Source organism: Lacerta agilis, chromosome 10, assembly GCF_009819535.1.
Source record: "Lacerta agilis isolate rLacAgi1 chromosome 10, rLacAgi1.pri, whole genome shotgun sequence".
NCBI classification, from domain to species: Eukaryota; Metazoa; Chordata; class Lepidosauria; order Squamata; family Lacertidae; genus Lacerta; species Lacerta agilis.
In genome coordinates, this window is record NC_046321.1 from 65,192,625 (window position 1) to 65,214,172 (window position 21,548).

The window sequence follows — 21,548 nt, forward strand, 5'->3', positions numbered from 1 at the left end:
GTCCAATGAAGGAAGTTGTTTATGTTGAGGAGGCCATCGGCGTCGAAGAGAAGCGGCTGCCCCTCGCTGGATTTTTTTTTTCGGTCGCCGCGCGCCGCATTCCTCCCCCCCCCCTTCCTCAGAGAGAGAGAGAGAGAGAGGGAAGGAGGGGCGATGATTGACGTGCCGCCTTTCCCGCGGCAGCGCGCTGTTGCTGCCGCCGCCGTCTCGAGCGCGAGCAGTTGCCTCGCGCGGCGGCTCGTGCCCTTCTCTGCTGACTGACTGACTGACTAACGGACGGGCTGACAGGCGGGCGGACTGACTGTTGTCTTCGCGGCGCGCCCCCCCACCCCCACCCGCCCTTTTCTGCCGCGTGCAGCCAGTACGGAGACCCGGTAAGATTCGAACCTCGCCGCCCCCCCCCCAACCGCGCGTGCGAGCGCTGAGGCGATGAAGGGAGGGGAGGAGGAGGGGGGGGGATGTATGGCGGGGGTCTCTCCGAGAGAGCGGGAACGAACGGCTGAGGGGAAGGGGCAGAGCGGGAGAGGCGGGCCAGGGGGCGGCGGCGGCGGCGGAGGACCGTGGGGGTGGGGGGGGCGTTTGCAGGTGGGCAGCGCGGCCCCCGGTGGTGAGGGCGCCGGCGCCGCGGGGAGAGGATGTCCAGAGGGCGCCTCCTGCCCTTGGAAGGGAGCGGGAGCGGGTCCGGCAGGGAGGCTCGGGGTCGGGTCCTCCTTGCTCCCCCGCAGGTGTGCCGCGGCGCCGCGGGCGAGGGGTGTGCCGCGCGTGTGGAGAGGCGCCGAGCGGGTCCGGTGCCAGGGACACACACCGGGGAGGGCCGGCCGGCCGGCGTGCGGCGCCGAGCGGGGTTCACGCCGGGACAGGGCAGCCTGTAATTGGAAAGCGAAGCGGGGAGGAGGAGGAGGAGGAGGCGACGGGCTTCCCAGGGCGCGTCTGAAGGGAGGCGAGGGCAGCCCGGTTGCGGTTGCAAAGCTGGCCTTATTATAGCCCCAAGTTTTTTCCATGAGCTGCCAGCTCGGCTTTGGCCCGCCTCTTGTGTTCCTCCTTGTAATTCTTCCAGCGTTTGCGCCTGAGTTGCTTCATATTAAAGTGTTTGCGAGTTCTGCTTGCTCCCACAGGATTAAGGTAACGGCTCCGATCATTTTGGATTTGTGTGGGATTCATACAGGCCGTCCTGGTGACTGCCATTGCGTCCTTTGCTGCAGGGGTGGTTGTGCATGTGCTGATGTGCTCTTTTCCAGATCAGTTAGATGCTCACAACTCTCAGAGAAAAAGCTAAGAGAAAAAAAAGAGGGGGGTATTGAGACCCTGTTACCTTTCTATCAGTGTATTCCCCCTCCCCGGCTTTATCAGTATCTTCATTGTGCTTTTCTGTCACTCACAACAAAATTTCTGTGGTCTGCACCACAAGATTATGCACAATCTGTTGCACCATTGTGCCTTTGAAATAAGGTGATTTTCTTTTGTCCAGATAATAGTTCAGTAAAGATGTACTGTATTGGGTTCGTATTGGTTACAGCAGGTGAATCAATCATAACCCTTGCTCTTAAATTCAACAATCTATACAACCAAACTTGTTGTTCTTCCCCTTTCTTTCTCACCACACTTCCCCATCTCTTTTAGTCAAAGGATGCTAACTTCTGTAGTCTATTTCACAAGCAGACCATGTTGATCCTTTCACCTGGAATGTCTTCACTGACAACATCTGCAGTACTACTATGTTAAAATTGTTCCTAAAATATTGCTTGGGATCTGCTCAAGGAGAATGAGACAAGTAATTGCAGTAAAATATGGGGTACTGAAACACCAAATAAAACCTTTAACTTTGGAAATCTGTATTTGTAATGAAAGCTTTTATGTTGTTGGTGGGAGAGGACAAGTAAGAAGACTATATAAAGAAATCCTTATGTAAAATCTTTGTAATGCAATTTGCCTTTGGAGTGGTCCTCTTTGTTCTTAATGGATCATATTCGGCAGTACACTATTACTGCTGAAAAATATGAAGAGTTTGCAGCAATGTTTACACTTAAATAAGGATAAGATTATATTGATTTGCAGTTTAGACAAATGATTGAAAGACTGCTTCTCTAGGAATGCAGCTGTAATAAAGTGATTTAAATAGTCCACTTCATTTGATAAAATTTGATAAAACCCTTAAAATTCTATGTTTCTGCATCACATACTGTCTTTATTTCACCCACTTGACCCAGTGATCTCTAGAGTGATTAAAGCTGATACTTGGCAAAACCATATCTTTAGAAATCCTTTTACTTTGACTACATCAGCCCATGAGCCTGAGGAACAAACTTTATACACTTTTGTAGCATGATTTCTGTTCATGTTTTCATGCACTCCCACAGAGTGCAGTAGGATTTACTTATAATATGTGTGCATATTATTTCACTTTTAATTAAATTTAGTTTTGAGACTTGATCTACTCTGGGAATGTCCCAGTGCAGGAATTAATGTGTTAAATTCCTTGGCTTGTTTCCAAAGAACTACTTTAGGCAAGCTTAGTATTTTTTTAAAAAAATCTGAATAGTGGATGAATATAACATATTGCAAGCTGCTTTGGAAACAGCCAATCTTTGAGAGTTGCTGCTGGAAAATACAAGCCCAAAGGCACACTGTATGTTTGGCAATGACTGAATTACCAGGAAAAATTAGAGATTCCTTGAATATAATCCACAAGCCGCACCTCCTGCATGACCTCCACCAGTTTAGTATCTTCCACTGAGCCTCATAAATCACACAGGGGTGCCTACTCATAGGAGCCTGTATAACAGCACTAAAATATGAGAAGTATGTCCTCATGAGTGTTATTTTTGATGTTTTTTTTTTTTTTTTTACAAAAACCTGGGGGCACAAAACAAACAAAACCTTGCAGCAATAATCATCTTCTTTGTTATCACTATACTTAAGGGATGTGGTGTCTGCAAAGGGAAATACCTCATTTGCTGGGCTCCTTTATTAGAGAATATTCCAGGGAAGTATTTATACTATTTTTATTCAACAACTGAGATATAGGGTGGATAGTACAGGATAGGAGTGATGAACCTTTCAAGTTGTGATTTTTTATTTGCACTACACAGACACCCTGCACTATTCCAGAATAATATTTAATAACAATACCACCTCATTTTATGGGTTGGAACCTTTTCTTCTACCGCTCCTTTAATCCTAGAAGTGAACTTTCGGGAATTCAATTGTTTTCATGTCTCCACTCTGGACTTTCATCTCAAAAGAGGTCATGAGTGGGGAAGCTGTGACCATTCAGATGTTGTGGTATTCCAACTCCTCTCATCCCCAGCCACCATAACGAATGGTGGGAGTTGCATTCTAACAATATCTGAATGACTGCAGGTTCCCCCATCCCTATCCTAAGTGTTTCTTTTGTAGCAGAAGTTCTGTCACTGCCCCAAAAGGAGATCTAGCCCAAGTTCCTTATGGCCACATGAGCTCAACTCAGTCCCCAGCCCCTCATTTTCCTGCTGGAGTTCAAGAATTGGCATATGTATGTAGCTGTTCCACTTGGCTAGTAAGTTCCCAGTCTACCAAGACTAATGCAGCTAGACATGTGTGCTAGAAGAGTGACTGAATTGGGAGTACTTGACCAAACCAAGTACAGTGGTACCTCGGGTTACAGATGCTTCAGGTTACAGACTCCGCTAACCCAGAAATAGTACCTCGGGTTAAGAACTTTGCTTCAGGATGAGAACAGAAATCGTGCGGTGGCGGCACAGCGGCAGTAGGAGGCCCCATTAGCTAAAGTGGTACCTCAGGTTAAGAACTGTTTCAGGTTAAGAACGGACCTCCAGAATGAATTAAGTTCTTAACCCGAGGTACCGCTGTACAAGGAAGAAGAGGGGCAGGGAGGCAGCTCACTAAAAAGAGATTCTTCTTTTGGACCTAACTTTGGTGGCAAAAAAAAAAAGCAGTGTAGCTGTGGAGAGATCGAGGCGTGGGGATCAAATCATGCCTCCCCCTCTAGACTTCTGAAACAATACCTAAGAGGGCCATCAAAAGGGAGGGAGTGCCCCTAGCCCCTCCACTCCTTTGGGGGTGTAGAATTAGTTGCACAGTTCATCTGATTCCTGACAGTAGAGAAATGACCAGTTGGTTTCCCCAGAAAAATGAAATATCACTGAGTGGGATAGCAAACTTTTTTTAGAATGAATAAAAAATAATCATGTAGCAGACCACTTTATAAATAAATTAAAAAGAGACATCTCCTACTAATTGAGGGTCCCTCATGTTACATGTGTGTCATTGCATCACTACATTGGGACTCCTTCATACATCACTTAAATAATGCTGGAAGATGTAGCAACAGTTCCCATGCTGTAAACATAAAGTAAGAAAGGGACTGAGCTCTTTAGCCTCATGATCACCATATTATTTGTTAATCTCTGAATTGTTCATGTGATAAAAATTAGCCATTTTGTGTAGATGACATGTTTGTGCCAAGTAAAGGAAGTCCTAGGAGGAATGAGAAAAGTTCTGGCAAATGGGTTCGGTTGATGTTTATATCACCAAGTTCTTGGAAACGTTTGATAGCATATTATACCCTGGAGACAGTAGCTTGGATCTGAACATATTCTTGTCCTGCCTGTAGACAACCAGGGTACTTAGAATTGAGGTAGTTCAAAAATAGCTTTTATATGGCATTCTTAATGAAGGGTTTTAACACAAACAGGCCAGGCATCATGATAACAGTGCAACTCTGTAGAAGCAGGACATGTACCATACAGGTCCACAGCAGAACTTGTCTGCAACTACATTCATCTCAAGACTACGAGAATAAACTTGACTGAGTGGTGGTATGGCCGCAATAACATATATGGTGCTTGTGAAAAGGATGCTTGTAAATTTGATCAGTGATGGAATTTGCCTAAGACAGTGATGAGGAATAGAAAGAATATGACTGGATTCTGCCTCCTCAAAACCTTCTTGGTTGGTGGGCAGGGCTGTCAGTCACCTGCTAACAAGTGGATGTTAGGTGAACCAAGAGATCCTGTTTTGGGCAGGGTTCAGCTGCATTATGGAGTGCCAATCAGTTGATTAGTGATCACAGTAAGCCACTGCAGAATATGATTTTTTGTCACTAACTTGAATTCAAGCTGGCAATTGACAGCAAGGAAAGGAAGCATACTTAAGAGGGTGTTCTCATTTCTTCATTTTAGCTGTGGCTTGAAGTTCATTGTATCTGATATCACATATGATGCCTAAAGTGGGGGAGGTGGACACGGTTTGCCCAAAGCAGCCTGGCAAGCCAATCTCCAATGCTTGGAGGTCTAGTTAGGCTCACCAGTCCTGATCTAAGCTGTGGAAAAGTTCATAAGTGAAGCTATGGTAGCTAATGAGGCATATGTATAGTAATGATGTAGAGAAGCAGGCTCATATATTGCAGAAGTTAGCATCTCTGTTTCAAATCAAAATAACAAAGCTGCAGTTGTGCAGGCAAAGTGCTGCCATTCATAGATCTGCTGGCAGAGGCTACTAGAAAGCAATGGGAAGTCCTTCTTTTCACTAGCCTTATGGATGAATGATTTTATTTACTGCAGTAGAACTTTGCCATAGACAAGGACTCCACTGTGTACTTATTTTGTAGTGCCTCAATAATAAGCTTTTATTATAGATTCCTATCATTTTTCACATGACAAGATTAAGGGGTATATTAAAAAATGATGTATTTCTTCGGTTTATTTATTTATACTATTATTAATTTTGCATACCGTCCTATAACCGCAGGTCTCAGGGCAGCTCACAGGATAAGATCATGATATAAAAAGCACAAAATACATAATCAAAATAAAAACAAGAACAACCCAATAATCCTTCCCCCCCAAAACACATTTTAAAATGGCATCTTTGGATTGTGTGGCCATGATTGAGTAGCACAAAGGATTATAAATACAAGTGAGTATAAGATCTAATGGTATAGCTGAGTGTGAAAACTAGTTGAGTATTTTGAGATGTACTGCGTATTGTGACAATCCTGGAATTTTTCTGAAGGCTGTATGTTTTTATAACCTGTAGAAAACCACAGAGTTGAGTTACATTACTTATTTCCCACACATATACACACAGAACTCATTGATATTCCTGAGAGATTAACAAAATAGGAAGAATTATATGACTCACTTTTGTTGTTCCAAAAATATTTTAGTAAAAGCTGTTATTATCCAATATCTTCTCTGAAATCCTCCGTCAAATCTAGTAGAAAAGGTCCAATTCATATTTTCACCTTCCTAAATTAAGAGACATTCAGCAGCATTTTGTATGCAGGCATCTCATAGTATGTGTGGTGTTCCAGAATGAAATGAATATTAGCTTAAAAACAACATCTGGGGCTGTCTGTTTAGTCAGCAAGGCGGCTGCTGAGTGGAGCCAAAGAACTTGAAGTGGAAAGTATTCTTACAAATATAGCAAGTGGTATAAAGCTTTTTGAATGATGATTTAATATACTTGGCTCCTTGTTGTAAAACTTTTGGATCACTTATGGGTTTAAATATAAAAATGTCCTACCACTAAATTGTCCAGAACAAAACAAGTTTTGCTGCTGCTAGAGGAGAAATGGGAGTGTCCCTCTGAGATTCATTTAGTTCAATGCCCATATAAGATAATACCCAACACTTCTGCGTGCGAAGTTTACCTAGTACCTGACATGACTAAAGACTCAAGTTGTAAAAACACTGGATTATGAACTTCTTTACAAACCAAAAGTTTGATTCTTCAAAGGAGATGTTATAAAAGTGCTGCCAGATGATATTTTAAACACAGCACCTTAACTTTATAGTAGCAAACTTTGTTTCATGGGTTTAGATTTCAAGCCTTCATCAATATAATAAAATAGAGATTATTGTTTTATCAAATTACTGTATTGCTTTAGTGTGTTAGCTGTGTAGCTCTTAGCCACACTTTCAGAGTACTTTTTGGACTAACATGAACATGACATTGTAGAATGAGGAAAGTTAGAAGGCATAAATAGTAGCATATGATCATTTAGCTGAGTAAATTATCCCAGTCAGATACATAATTTTGTCTCCAGAGCTCCTTAGTCCCAGTACCAACATAATATAGTATATGATATGTTGTTCATGATCCAAGCTTTAAATGTCTTTAACCCAGTGCTTTAGAGAATGGATCATGTTATTGAGAGTAATGTATTTAGTGGTAAGGGTTACTTCAACAGATTTGTCTAACCTCTTACGCATTTTATTTTAAACTAGTCTCCTTTCTCAGTCACTGCTTTTATGCTTTTTTGATCCAACATCATGTGAACAAAGGTCTGCTCTCACATGGGACTTCCCTGCCTCTCCTTCCTGTTGCAACCTCCTACCCCCCTCCTCCCAGCCATCCTGAAGAGTCAAGGGATCTGCTGGAATCAGGTAGGTAAAGGCCAGGCATGTCCAACAGGTAGATCGTGATCTACCAGTAGATCACTGGACATCTCTGGTAGATCATTGGCTCCCCCCAAAGAAGCTCAACAACTTTGGCTCCCCTAAAAAAAGCTCATGATTTTAGCCGTGCTTTCCTCCTCCCAAAACAGGGCTTTCCTTCCTTAAAAAAAAGCTCAGCAACTTTGACCTGAACCCCCAAAAGGGGGTAGATCACTGCCAATTTTTAACTCTGTGAGTAGATCGCAGTCTCTTGGGAGTTGGCCACCCCTGGTAAAGGCTATGGGAGGAAAAGGAATGGGCATGAAAGCCCCATTGTGTGTGAGCAGCCTTCTCATGCAAATCTGGATCCAGCTCCCCTGCCTTTAAGCCACTTTCAGCTATGTAAGCAGCCTGTTTCCCTTTAAAAGTACACTATAAAAAACAAAATATTTCCATTGAACCAACAACTGTAAAGTGGATGGAAAGAAACTGCTAGTTTGTTGATAGTACAGTAGTGGTGGACAAACATGAGGTTCTGTGAAGAAGAGACTTGTATTTTGACAACTAACTTAATCAGATATTTATATTTTGCCAGCACTTTGAAAGCTAGTAGTGTTAAAATGTAAGCTTTATTTGTTGTCCCTGCAATTTATTTAATGGGTATATTCTAGTACTTCCAGTGGAGCAGTTAGAGAGCAGTTTACCTGAAATAAATTGCATGCATGTTCCTTAGATTTCATAGTAGATCATTACAGGTACCGGTATGTCTGAAAATAAATGAACAGGAAGAGGAAACACAATTTTAAACTTTTTTTGTGCACTGGAACAGAACCTGGTAATTCTGAGAAAATGCAATCTAGAGGACATAAGTGTTTATTGTTATTATTATACAAATACTATTGTACTTAATTGTATTTGGTTTGCTACACTGGTTTCTTTCACATCTGTCTGAAGATATCTAAAGGTTATGCATGGCTTTGCCATTGTAGCCTGGCTTATGCTGAAGACATCCACTTGGACTCTGTGTGGAAACCCATTAACTTTAAAGATTGCAGCCGACTCCTAAACATGTTTACTTCATGGAAGTCTCACTTAACACATACTTGATGGTCATGTCTCCACTCTGGACTTTCATCTCAAAAGAGGTCATGAGTGGGGAAGCTGTGACCATTCAGATGTTGTGGTATTCCAACTCCTCTCATCCCCAGCCACCATAACGAATGGTGGGAGTTGCATTCTAACAATATCTGAATGACTGCAGGTTCCCCCATCCCTATCCTAAGTGTTTCTTTTGTAGCAGAAGTTCTGTCACTGCCCCAAAAGGAGATCTAGCCCAAGTTCCTTATGGCCACATGAGCTCAACTCAGTCCCCAGCCCCTCATTTTCCTGCTGGAGTTCAAGAATTGGCATATGTATGTAGCTGTTCCACTTGGCTAGTAAGTTCCCAGTCTACCAAGACTAATGCAGCTAGACATGTGTGCTAGAAGAGTGACTGAATTGGGAGTACTTGACCAAACCAAGTACAGTGGTACCTCGGGTTACAGATGCTTCAGGTTACAGACTCCGCTAACCCAGAAATAGTACCTCGGGTTAAGAACTTTGCTTCAGGATGAGAACAGAAATCGTGCGGTGGCGGCACAGCGGCAGTAGGAGGCCCCATTAGCTAAAGTGGTACCTCAGGTTAAGAACTGTTTCAGGTTAAGAACGGACCTCCAGAATGAATTAAGTTCTTAACCCGAGGTACCGCTGTACAAGGAAGAAGAGGGGCAGGGAGGCAGCTCACTAAAAAGAGATTCTTCTTTTGGACCTAACTTTGGTGGCAAAAAAAAAAAGCAGTGTAGCTGTGGAGAGATCGAGGCGTGGGGATCAAATCATGCCTCCCCCTCTAGACTTCTGAAACAATACCTAAGAGGGCCATCAAAAGGGAGGGAGTGCCCCTAGCCCCTCCACTCCTTTGGGGGTGTAGAATTAGTTGCACAGTTCATCTGATTCCTGACAGTAGAGAAATGACCAGTTGGTTTCCCCAGAAAAATGAAATATCACTGAGTGGGATAGCAAACTTTTTTTAGAATGAATAAAAAATAATCATGTAGCAGACCACTTTATAAATAAATTAAAAAGAGACATCTCCTACTAATTGAGGGTCCCTCATGTTACATGTGTGTCATTGCATCACTACATTGGGACTCCTTCATACATCACTTAAATAATGCTGGAAGATGTAGCAACAGTTCCCATGCTGTAAACATAAAGTAAGAAAGGGACTGAGCTCTTTAGCCTCATGATCACCATATTATTTGTTAATCTCTGAATTGTTCATGTGATAAAAATTAGCCATTTTGTGTAGATGACATGTTTGTGCCAAGTAAAGGAAGTCCTAGGAGGAATGAGAAAAGTTCTGGCAAATGGGTTCGGTTGATGTTTATATCACCAAGTTCTTGGAAACGTTTGATAGCATATTATACCCTGGAGACAGTAGCTTGGATCTGAACATATTCTTGTCCTGCCTGTAGACAACCAGGGTACTTAGAATTGAGGTAGTTCAAAAATAGCTTTTATATGGCATTCTTAATGAAGGGTTTTAACACAAACAGGCCAGGCATCATGATAACAGTGCAACTCTGTAGAAGCAGGACATGTACCATACAGGTCCACAGCAGAACTTGTCTGCAACTACATTCATCTCAAGACTACGAGAATAAACTTGACTGAGTGGTGGTATGGCCGCAATAACATATATGGTGCTTGTGAAAAGGATGCTTGTAAATTTGATCAGTGATGGAATTTGCCTAAGACAGTGATGAGGAATAGAAAGAATATGACTGGATTCTGCCTCCTCAAAACCTTCTTGGTTGGTGGGCAGGGCTGTCAGTCACCTGCTAACAAGTGGATGTTAGGTGAACCAAGAGATCCTGTTTTGGGCAGGGTTCAGCTGCATTATGGAGTGCCAATCAGTTGATTAGTGATCACAGTAAGCCACTGCAGAATATGATTTTTTGTCACTAACTTGAATTCAAGCTGGCAATTGACAGCAAGGAAAGGAAGCATACTTAAGAGGGTGTTCTCATTTCTTCATTTTAGCTGTGGCTTGAAGTTCATTGTATCTGATATCACATATGATGCCTAAAGTGGGGGAGGTGGACACGGTTTGCCCAAAGCAGCCTGGCAAGCCAATCTCCAATGCTTGGAGGTCTAGTTAGGCTCACCAGTCCTGATCTAAGCTGTGGAAAAGTTCATAAGTGAAGCTATGGTAGCTAATGAGGCATATGTATAGTAATGATGTAGAGAAGCAGGCTCATATATTGCAGAAGTTAGCATCTCTGTTTCAAATCAAAATAACAAAGCTGCAGTTGTGCAGGCAAAGTGCTGCCATTCATAGATCTGCTGGCAGAGGCTACTAGAAAGCAATGGGAAGTCCTTCTTTTCACTAGCCTTATGGATGAATGATTTTATTTACTGCAGTAGAACTTTGCCATAGACAAGGACTCCACTGTGTACTTATTTTGTAGTGCCTCAATAATAAGCTTTTATTATAGATTCCTATCATTTTTCACATGACAAGATTAAGGGGTATATTAAAAAATGATGTATTTCTTCGGTTTATTTATTTATACTATTATTAATTTTGCATACCGTCCTATAACCGCAGGTCTCAGGGCAGCTCACAGGATAAGATCATGATATAAAAAGCACAAAATACATAATCAAAATAAAAACAAGAACAACCCAATAATCCTTCCCCCCCAAAACACATTTTAAAATGGCATCTTTGGATTGTGTGGCCATGATTGAGTAGCACAAAGGATTATAAATACAAGTGAGTATAAGATCTAATGGTATAGCTGAGTGTGAAAACTAGTTGAGTATTTTGAGATGTACTGCGTATTGTGACAATCCTGGAATTTTTCTGAAGGCTGTATGTTTTTATAACCTGTAGAAAACCACAGAGTTGAGTTACATTACTTATTTCCCACACATATACACACAGAACTCATTGATATTCCTGAGAGATTAACAAAATAGGAAGAATTATATGACTCACTTTTGTTGTTCCAAAAATATTTTAGTAAAAGCTGTTATTATCCAATATCTTCTCTGAAATCCTCCGTCAAATCTAGTAGAAAAGGTCCAATTCATATTTTCACCTTCCTAAATTAAGAGACATTCAGCAGCATTTTGTATGCAGGCATCTCATAGTATGTGTGGTGTTCCAGAATGAAATGAATATTAGCTTAAAAACAACATCTGGGGCTGTCTGTTTAGTCAGCAAGGCGGCTGCTGAGTGGAGCCAAAGAACTTGAAGTGGAAAGTATTCTTACAAATATAGCAAGTGGTATAAAGCTTTTTGAATGATGATTTAATATACTTGGCTCCTTGTTGTAAAACTTTTGGATCACTTATGGGTTTAAATATAAAAATGTCCTACCACTAAATTGTCCAGAACAAAACAAGTTTTGCTGCTGCTAGAGGAGAAATGGGAGTGTCCCTCTGAGATTCATTTAGTTCAATGCCCATATAAGATAATACCCAACACTTCTGCGTGCGAAGTTTACCTAGTACCTGACATGACTAAAGACTCAAGTTGTAAAAACACTGGATTATGAACTTCTTTACAAACCAAAAGTTTGATTCTTCAAAGGAGATGTTATAAAAGTGCTGCCAGATGATATTTTAAACACAGCACCTTAACTTTATAGTAGCAAACTTTGTTTCATGGGTTTAGATTTCAAGCCTTCATCAATATAATAAAATAGAGATTATTGTTTTATCAAATTACTGTATTGCTTTAGTGTGTTAGCTGTGTAGCTCTTAGCCACACTTTCAGAGTACTTTTTGGACTAACATGAACATGACATTGTAGAATGAGGAAAGTTAGAAGGCATAAATAGTAGCATATGATCATTTAGCTGAGTAAATTATCCCAGTCAGATACATAATTTTGTCTCCAGAGCTCCTTAGTCCCAGTACCAACATAATATAGTATATGATATGTTGTTCATGATCCAAGCTTTAAATGTCTTTAACCCAGTGCTTTAGAGAATGGATCATGTTATTGAGAGTAATGTATTTAGTGGTAAGGGTTACTTCAACAGATTTGTCTAACCTCTTACGCATTTTATTTTAAACTAGTCTCCTTTCTCAGTCACTGCTTTTATGCTTTTTTGATCCAACATCATGTGAACAAAGGTCTGCTCTCACATGGGACTTCCCTGCCTCTCCTTCCTGTTGCAACCTCCTACCCCCCTCCTCCCAGCCATCCTGAAGAGTCAAGGGATCTGCTGGAATCAGGTAGGTAAAGGCCAGGCATGTCCAACAGGTAGATCGTGATCTACCAGTAGATCACTGGACATCTCTGGTAGATCATTGGCTCCCCCCAAAGAAGCTCAACAACTTTGGCTCCCCTAAAAAAAGCTCATGATTTTAGCCGTGCTTTCCTCCTCCCAAAACAGGGCTTTCCTTCCTTAAAAAAAAGCTCAGCAACTTTGACCTGAACCCCCAAAAGGGGGTAGATCACTGCCAATTTTTAACTCTGTGAGTAGATCGCAGTCTCTTGGGAGTTGGCCACCCCTGGTAAAGGCTATGGGAGGAAAAGGAATGGGCATGAAAGCCCCATTGTGTGTGAGCAGCCTTCTCATGCAAATCTGGATCCAGCTCCCCTGCCTTTAAGCCACTTTCAGCTATGTAAGCAGCCTGTTTCCCTTTAAAAGTACACTATAAAAAACAAAATATTTCCATTGAACCAACAACTGTAAAGTGGATGGAAAGAAACTGCTAGTTTGTTGATAGTACAGTAGTGGTGGACAAACATGAGGTTCTGTGAAGAAGAGACTTGTATTTTGACAACTAACTTAATCAGATATTTATATTTTGCCAGCACTTTGAAAGCTAGTAGTGTTAAAATGTAAGCTTTATTTGTTGTCCCTGCAATTTATTTAATGGGTATATTCTAGTACTTCCAGTGGAGCAGTTAGAGAGCAGTTTACCTGAAATAAATTGCATGCATGTTCCTTAGATTTCATAGTAGATCATTACAGGTACCGGTATGTCTGAAAATAAATGAACAGGAAGAGGAAACACAATTTTAAACTTTTTTTGTGCACTGGAACAGAACCTGGTAATTCTGAGAAAATGCAATCTAGAGGACATAAGTGTTTATTGTTATTATTATACAAATACTATTGTACTTAATTGTATTTGGTTTGCTACACTGGTTTCTTTCACATCTGTCTGAAGATATCTAAAGGTTATGCATGGCTTTGCCATTGTAGCCTGGCTTATGCTGAAGACATCCACTTGGACTCTGTGTGGAAACCCATTAACTTTAAAGATTGCAGCCGACTCCTAAACATGTTTACTTCATGGAAGTCTCACTTAACACATACTTGATGGTCATAACTTCATATGCCCCTATTCTTTAATGTGTGGCTTCACAAAATGGCATCTTCTATTATGTGTGTTTTATGTAGAGTTTATACATACACTGCAAATAGAAAAAAATGGTCCCAAGAAAGTTATTTGTGTCTCTTACAGAAAGAAATTAAGTGTAAAAGACATAGGATAAAATGAAAATGAATATAGGCAGTTCACATGCAGAAACAGGAAACCACAGAGCTACAGATGTCACTTGAAGTTAAGCACCAACTGTGAAGTTTCTAATCTTGTGAAGATTTACTAGGTTGTTTTGCTCATACAATACTGACAAACTGTCTTGGTGGCAATTTTTAAGAACTATTGTTATCAGGCAAATAAAGTGACTCTTTTTGGTAGTTTGAGTAGGAGGATTTTAGCAAATGTGGCATTTTACAAGTATTTAACAACAATTTAAATAGTTTGGGGAAAGGATGGGAGGTGCAATAAAAATAATGTTGTCTCTACTGACTACCGGTAATTTATGACTAACTTACAGTAAGACTACTTTGGATAGCCTAGCTTGGGCTTTTTAAAACCCCTTTTAGATAACCAATCGTTTGATCTCTTTGCCTTGAATAATGTACAATGGGGAGAAATTCACTTCTAGCCAGTGGAAGAAGTCTGCCAACAGAACTACGTAGATAAAAATATTTAAGGCCTACATTAGGGGGCTCACTTTTGAGGTTTGCCAATGTTACTGCTGGTCGTTCTACTGCAATTAAAGTCATGGTATCTATGTTTATGTTATGTAACATTTAATTGAGTCAAAAGGGTAAGAGCTAAGCAGGGGGGATGATAATCTATCATAGGGTATACATGGCTTGTACCAGGCCTCAGTCCACTGAGATTACCGGTAACTAGATTCTGGTGCCATGTGCCAGTCGCCCCCCCCCCACCTAACAACTTAGTGAAACACGATGGCTGTCACATATTTACTGGCACTAACTTGCGCTGGACCCTTGGGTGTTCTTCCATTACCCAGAGCTGACTCAACAGGACTGGCACTGCTAAGACAGCAGCAATCCAGAATATCAGAATCACCACAGTGGGATGAACCATGTTTAATAGCATTTCTGTGTCACTGTTGCTCCAGCCTGAATACAGGGTCCCACCAACCGTGCTCTTTTATAGTTTCAGTCTTAGTTGTGAGGTTTATAATGCCTTAGCAATTGTCAGGGACTGGCTGGATGCAGAGGAGTGTTGGAAGGCATCAGCTGGGAAACCCCGAAGGGACACACACACACCCCGAGCCAGGAGATCCGTGGTGGGACAACAATGAGTGGTCAGAGGGAGCAGACTGGGAGTAGGAGGCTGGAGAAGAGGGGAGCCAAGAGGCAGAGATCAGGCAGGCTACTGAAGAAGCCAGGGAGTCTCCCCCTCCTGCCGCAACCAGCTCCCCTCTCCACTGGTCTCCCAGAACCCAAAGAGGTAGCAAAAACGGACAAAGCAAAGGCGTCTCAGATTGCTTGGGAAGTAGCCGGGGGAGAAGGAGTCTTAGAGAGTGGTAGAAAGGCAGGGACCTTCAATCCTTGCAACTGCCTCATTGGGGCAATATCTCCTGGGAAGAGTTGCTGTGCTTACAAGGCCTGAGCTCTTTTTGTTTCTTTGAATAAAGATTTAACTTCACTGATATCTTGTGAGTTATTGCTGACCTGCCCCTGACTCCCGCCCTGGCAGCAATCATGTTTTACCTGTAATGTAGCTATTACTTAACTATTTCATCTGAGGTCCTTGCTCACACTTACTCAGTCGTGGTGCTGATATTGTGGAATGTCATCCCCTGCCTAGCCCTGACACAATACACTTCAGTGAGCACTGTGAAAACCTAGCTTATATGGAAGGTTTTTGGTACGTGCTGAGGTTGTTTCTAGGAGCTGAGTTTGGTTACAGGTTGCTAATTTGCTTGGTTTTGTTTCTTTATTATTTTGAGATTCTGTCATTATGCTGCTGTGGGTTTTTCTTTTCTTTTTTAGATTTGGTTCAACCGCGAGTTTGTTTTATAGAGAAGGGTGGGAAGTACCTTTTAAAAAAAAAAAGTACCAGGATTATCGGTAACCAGTATTTTCCTGAGCCCTTTATTCAGCCTTCACTTCCAGTCTAGGAACATATGAAGTGAACATATAATTAGGACCAGTTTGCACTTGTGCTTTGTGAGTAAGTTGTGTACAGTATTTCTGGCCCATATACTGCTACTCTGTATAATCCACATTCTGATATCAGGTTGTACATTGACTGAATACTGATGACACAGTTAAGAAATGGATCTAGGTGCAGGCTACATAATAGGTGTGACTGTAATTTCTGTGCTTTATCTGTAGCATGGGAGCAGGATCATGCTGTGCACTGGGCTCTTGTTTTCAGGTATTCAAAATATGGGCTACTTCCTGACCTGAACAAGAGCAGCAATTATGAGTGGCACCACAGTAGCCCTTCAAGAATTAACCTATTTGGGAATTTGCTTTTCCACTGTGTAACACATTAGCTGTCCTTGGTAAGTGTTGCCTTGATAAAAATGGATTCATTAATCACTGTAAAGACAATGTGATAGGAGCTTAGATGAAATCTCAAAATTTCTATTGCTGATTGCCAAATGTGTCTAATGAATGCTGGTTCAGGTCCTTGTTTGTGCATCTCATAGATGTTCTCCAGATAACAACTTTGCTCTCTGTTAAATAGAATCATTAGTGTCTCGATTTTGATATTTGAAGAAGTGTGCATGCACACAAAAGCTCATACCAATAACAAACTTAGTTGGTCCCTAAGGTGCTACTGGAAGGAATTTTTTTAATCGATTTTACAGGGTTGATATTAAGATGAATACTTTCATCTTGTTTCTTAAGGAGTGAGAGCTGCTTCAGAGGGAATTTCAAATTAATCTTTAGCTACTCATATAGTTCCTTATCTGTGCAAAACTTAAATTTGGGGCCCAACTCAACTATGATAAGTCCTAAACTCTATGACATCCATTCAGAATTATTTATTCATAATTCCACTACAGGATTGCAATATAGAATTAGGACTCAAATTGCCTAATTACCTCTGTCAAGGCAAACATTCACTGTAAGAAGTCATGTTGCTTCTGAGATAAATACAGTACTACATTCCACTCTCTCGCTGCTTCTCTCAGTTTTTTCTCTCCTGGTGGAGAGTATCAGCAAGCAACATGTGCACATCCACTTTTTTATTAATTTTACTAAAATAATGTATGTACCACCCTTCATTTTAAAAAGAAATTCCAAGGTGATTCACAAACAAACAAAAAAGAACAAAATATAATAAAAACCAGCTCACTAAAAAGAAGAAGTTAAAATCTCAATAACAAGGACACAAGGCTCAGTAATCATCACGTAACTAGCACTATGGAAATATAGCACAATGCAAATAGTAATTGCTTTTCCCAGAAGATATGGAGGGAGCTATAAGACCTACTGTCTCAGTAGTACACAATGGAATCCCAAATGAGCCATGAATGGCAAACAGGAAGTGATAAACAGGTTACAAACACAATTAGAACAAGTCTACAATTGATGAGGGGGAAGGCTTCAACTTAAAAGACTTCTTCAAAGAGGAAAGTCTTCAGGTGCCAAAAAGGTAACTGAGATGTCACCAATCTAATATTCAGAGTGAGGGAATTCCAAAGGGTAGGTGCCACCCTTAGGGAAGTTTTTAATGTTTGATATTTTGTCGATTTATTATTATTATTATTATTATTATTATTATTATTATTCTGTTGGGAGCCACCCAGGGTGACTGGGGAGGCCCAGCCAGATGAGTAGGGTATAAATAATAAATTATTATTATTATTATTATTATTATTATTATTATTATTACTACTACTAAAAGCCGAAACAAAATTAAAAAAAATCCTTCCAGTAGCACCTTAGAGACCAACTAAGTTTGTTATTGGTATGAGCTTTCTTGTGCATGCACACTTCTTCTTACTAAAGGCCGATTCCAACATTGTCCAGGGCAGACCTCCTGACTAGATGGTATCTGCAGAGTGCAGCGTGCAGCGATCAATTAAGGAGTGAGATGATCTTTCAGGTAGCCTGGTCCCAAGCTGTATAGGGCTTTATACTTCAAAACCAGCACTTTGAAATTAGCCCGTATCAGTTCCCTTGCATGCACAGTTCTGATCTTGCTGATTGCTCCCTGCAAAAGGTACCAGCCACCTTCATAATTGGCTTATTAACAGGCAGAATGGTTGGAGAAGTATGGTGTTTGCATTTCTAGTATGAAGCCTCCAGAAACCCAAGTACAGCTCTCCAATGCTATGCTTTAAAATTCTGATTATCTTGGCAACCCAAGTAGACTTGACTTTATGCATTTACTTTATTCTTCCTCCTGAATCCTGTGTTTCCTGTACAGAGATGTCAGCAATTAAGCAAACAGCAAGTAGGAGTTAAGCCACACTAACTAATTGGGAAGGAAGATGACCTTAACCCTCTAGAAAGAGTTGAATGAAAACTAATGCCTATTTCTAAACTAGGAGTACATACGTGTGTGATGCAGAGAGACTGTCCCTGGCTCCTGCAGCGCTCCTGTTGTTCCTATTAGCCCTCTGTCATTTGCATAAGGACAATCTCTGTTTGTTTCATTGAATATTTTGCAACATTTGAACTGGGTTGAATAAGAAGTGGTCAGTTAGCGGTATTTGATTGGTCACTTGACTAGCCTCACAACTTCAAATTAGAATAGTATGCATGTTTTTTATATATTTTTTTAAAATTCCCTTAGAATATGAATGTAAAATTATGCCTCTTTCTCTTTACAGCTAAAATGACTACTGTATAAATGTCATAGAATAAATGGCGTCCAAAGTAACAGATGCTATAGTCTGGTACCAGAAAAAGGTAAGCGATGATTTATCTAAAAAAAGAGAGCTTCACTTTGGTTTGGTATTTACTGGTAGCTAGTACTGCTTGTAATTGTTAAGAGTGCTTGCTTGCCACCTTCTATATTTGCTTGTGCTGTGCCATGTTTCCTTCCCCAGAGTCTTTTTGCTCCTGCATCGCCCACTGTCTCACCATCTACCGGTATATTTTCTCCTCAGAGGCTGGGAACTCTGAGAAGACAAGAGGAGAAGGAGCTTGCTTTGCATTTTAGCCTTACTCAAGAGTAAGGGTGTATTTTCTGAAGGTGCAAAGGAATAGGGGGAAGGTATCATTGAAAAGTGGCTGTGGTGCAGTACTTAAACAGAGCTGCTCTGTTGAAGCTCTGTGCTGTGCTCTGCTTTATAGCATTAGAATAAGTGTGTCCTTTAGAAAGAAGTTTGAGAGAGAGAGTTCAGTCCTTATAGACCTTGCAAAAGACAGACCAGAATGGACAATTAAGAGATCAGTTTTTCCTATCTTCCGCCACCCCATGTTTTCTGACAATATGGCTGCTGTGAACCAGCAAAATGCTTGTTTAAGGCTGCTTATTTGTTTACAGTACTACACACAGATCTGGAGATCTGAATCTGTAGTGTGTATAGTGAAGTTTGGGTACTAATTCCTCATTTTTGTATAATGAACATTTGGATAGGAGGACCTGCCCTTTCAAGCACAGTTTTGCAGCAGAACTGCCTATTCTCTCCCTATACTATTTCCCCTGGTTGTTGGCTCTTCTCACACCCCCAAGTTAGTCAACATTATGTGGCCCTTTGAGCATGCTTAGTCCTCATTGAGCTGTTTTCAGCTTCCCCATTTAGGCATTTTCCCTAAATAGTTTTTGTACTTCTGGAAACAATGGGGTTGCTCTGAACCTGATAGCACTTCCCTCTTGCGTATAAATGGTGCTCTTTTGGTTACATCAGAATCTACACTTAAAGAAGGAGTACACTCTTAGTATATATGATACCAACAATACTTTTTGTTTTTATCCATACTCAGTAATTGGACAACACAATGTATATCCGTGCAGTTACAGGTTTCAGATATACATATTGTAATTGTCACTTGTCATGTTACTGAATTTCAGTTCAATATAATGATAAAGCGGAAAGACCAATCTTGGTTATAAAAAGAGCTGAATTGTTTAATCTTCCTTGTTGTTTGGTTATATAAAAATATTTTGTGTATGTCTTACATTACGATTTCATGAGTGGCAGCCACTTTATTTATTTAGAAACTGGTTCTCTACACAGTTGGTCTTGGAGGGGGCAGAAATATATTTAAAGCTTAAATGTGGACGCTTTTGTACGGTATGTGGGGAAACGCAACTGAAAAATCAGTGATAATTAAGCTAAGATTTTATCCTCTCTTTTTGTAACTGAAATAATTTTTCATGAGTATGAAGCAAGATTATTCTAAGGTGATAATGCATCTGTTACATCTGTGAGCGAATAACTCATATAGTAGCACATCTCTAGTGTTGTCTATACTAAAGGCAGTGAGTTCTCACTGAAGCTTTGACCATCACATCAGTTGCTTCTCAGAATCCCAGCAGCAGAACCTAAGCAGTGGTCTTCTTCCACTGTTGGTCCCCAGCAACTACCAGTAGCAGTCAGAGGTATGATACCTCTGATCCTGGAGAGTAAACAGAAAGTTATGACTAGCAGCCATTTACAGCTTTCTCAGGGGAAATGTGCTGCAAGGAAGGGAGGTGATGGGAACAAATGTGGCTATTTAGTTTATCACATTATCTTCATGAAGTTGTAGCCCAAGGGTAGACTAGCAGGTTCCCTACACTAAGCGATAAATGTGATTGATGATGTAGAACATGGTACAATTAGGAGTGTCCTAGAGCTTTAAAATGCAGCATACCAAACATTTTGATGTTTCCTGGTTATAAATCTTTGTGAGTTCTCAAACCTCAACAACCAACTATTTAAGCCTCCTCAAGGGTAACAGTGTGAGATTATCTGAAAACACATGTTTTCCCCTTGAGTCATGAGAGGGGCAGATCAAAACAAAAGAACAGTGCTACAGCATTTTCTTTTTTTTAGGTTGGAATGGATCACAGAGAATCAGGAAATTAGCAAAAGGTAGAGGATTGCCCTATTGAACTCCAACAATGATACTAAGCATTGCATTGCATTTTGCATGGAAGGAAACAGAGATTTTTAAATATGTGTTCTCATTTTTTATTTTTGTTGTGAACGTCCCTGTGATCTTCAGATGAAGGGCATCATGCAAATTTAATGAATAATAATAGTAAATATATGGGTGGTAGTTGTTGTTTGCACCACTCTTTTGCTTGGTATAATTAAGGTAAACACAGAAGTGTGCATGCACATGAAAGCTCATACCAAGAACAAACTTAGTTGGTCTCTAAGGTGCTACTGGAAGGATTTTTTTTATTTTTTTTATTTTTTTTTGACTATGGCAGACCAACACGGCAACTACCTGTAAACAGAAGGATAGGGAAAGTCATAAAAATTTACACAATTTCTGAGAGAGAGTGACTTGCCTTAGACCAGCTTTCATTACAGAGCTAAAATCTAAACCAGGGACAACTAAATACATAACTGACTCTTGTCACTATTTGGTATCCAAGTGTATGTATCTCCATGTTGGCAAATTAAGTATTTATGAATAAAATAATGCAAAGTGTGCTTTTATTTGGGTTGATTTTGTGAAGCTCCAGAATTGTTTGAAGACTTTGGATCCTTCAGTTGTAGCTAGCAATGTATCATCCTGACATGGCAAATAGCTATGTTGCTAGCCTCACTTACGTGAGCTACGCCTTTCAAACAATATTGGACAGGTGTGCAAAGTCAGTCAACAAGTACCTTGACCACCACAGCTAGTAATGTGTGAATTTGGTCATTGTGTT

The 21,548-nt window shown here is 40.7% G+C and overlaps 1 protein-coding gene across 1 annotated transcript in view; it reads left to right on the forward strand.

Moving 5' to 3' along the window:
• The first annotated feature begins 331 nt into the window (after positions 1–331).
• The window catches only part of PHTF2 (putative homeodomain transcription factor 2), a 75,206-nt gene continuing 53,989 nt past the window's right edge, over positions 332–21,548 (forward strand). Inside the window, 2 exon segments of the mRNA XM_033162897.1 lie at positions 332–374; positions 18,565–18,643. Coding sequence (XP_033018788.1) covers positions 18,599–18,643 — 45 coding nt within the window. The 5' untranslated portion in view covers positions 332–374; positions 18,565–18,598.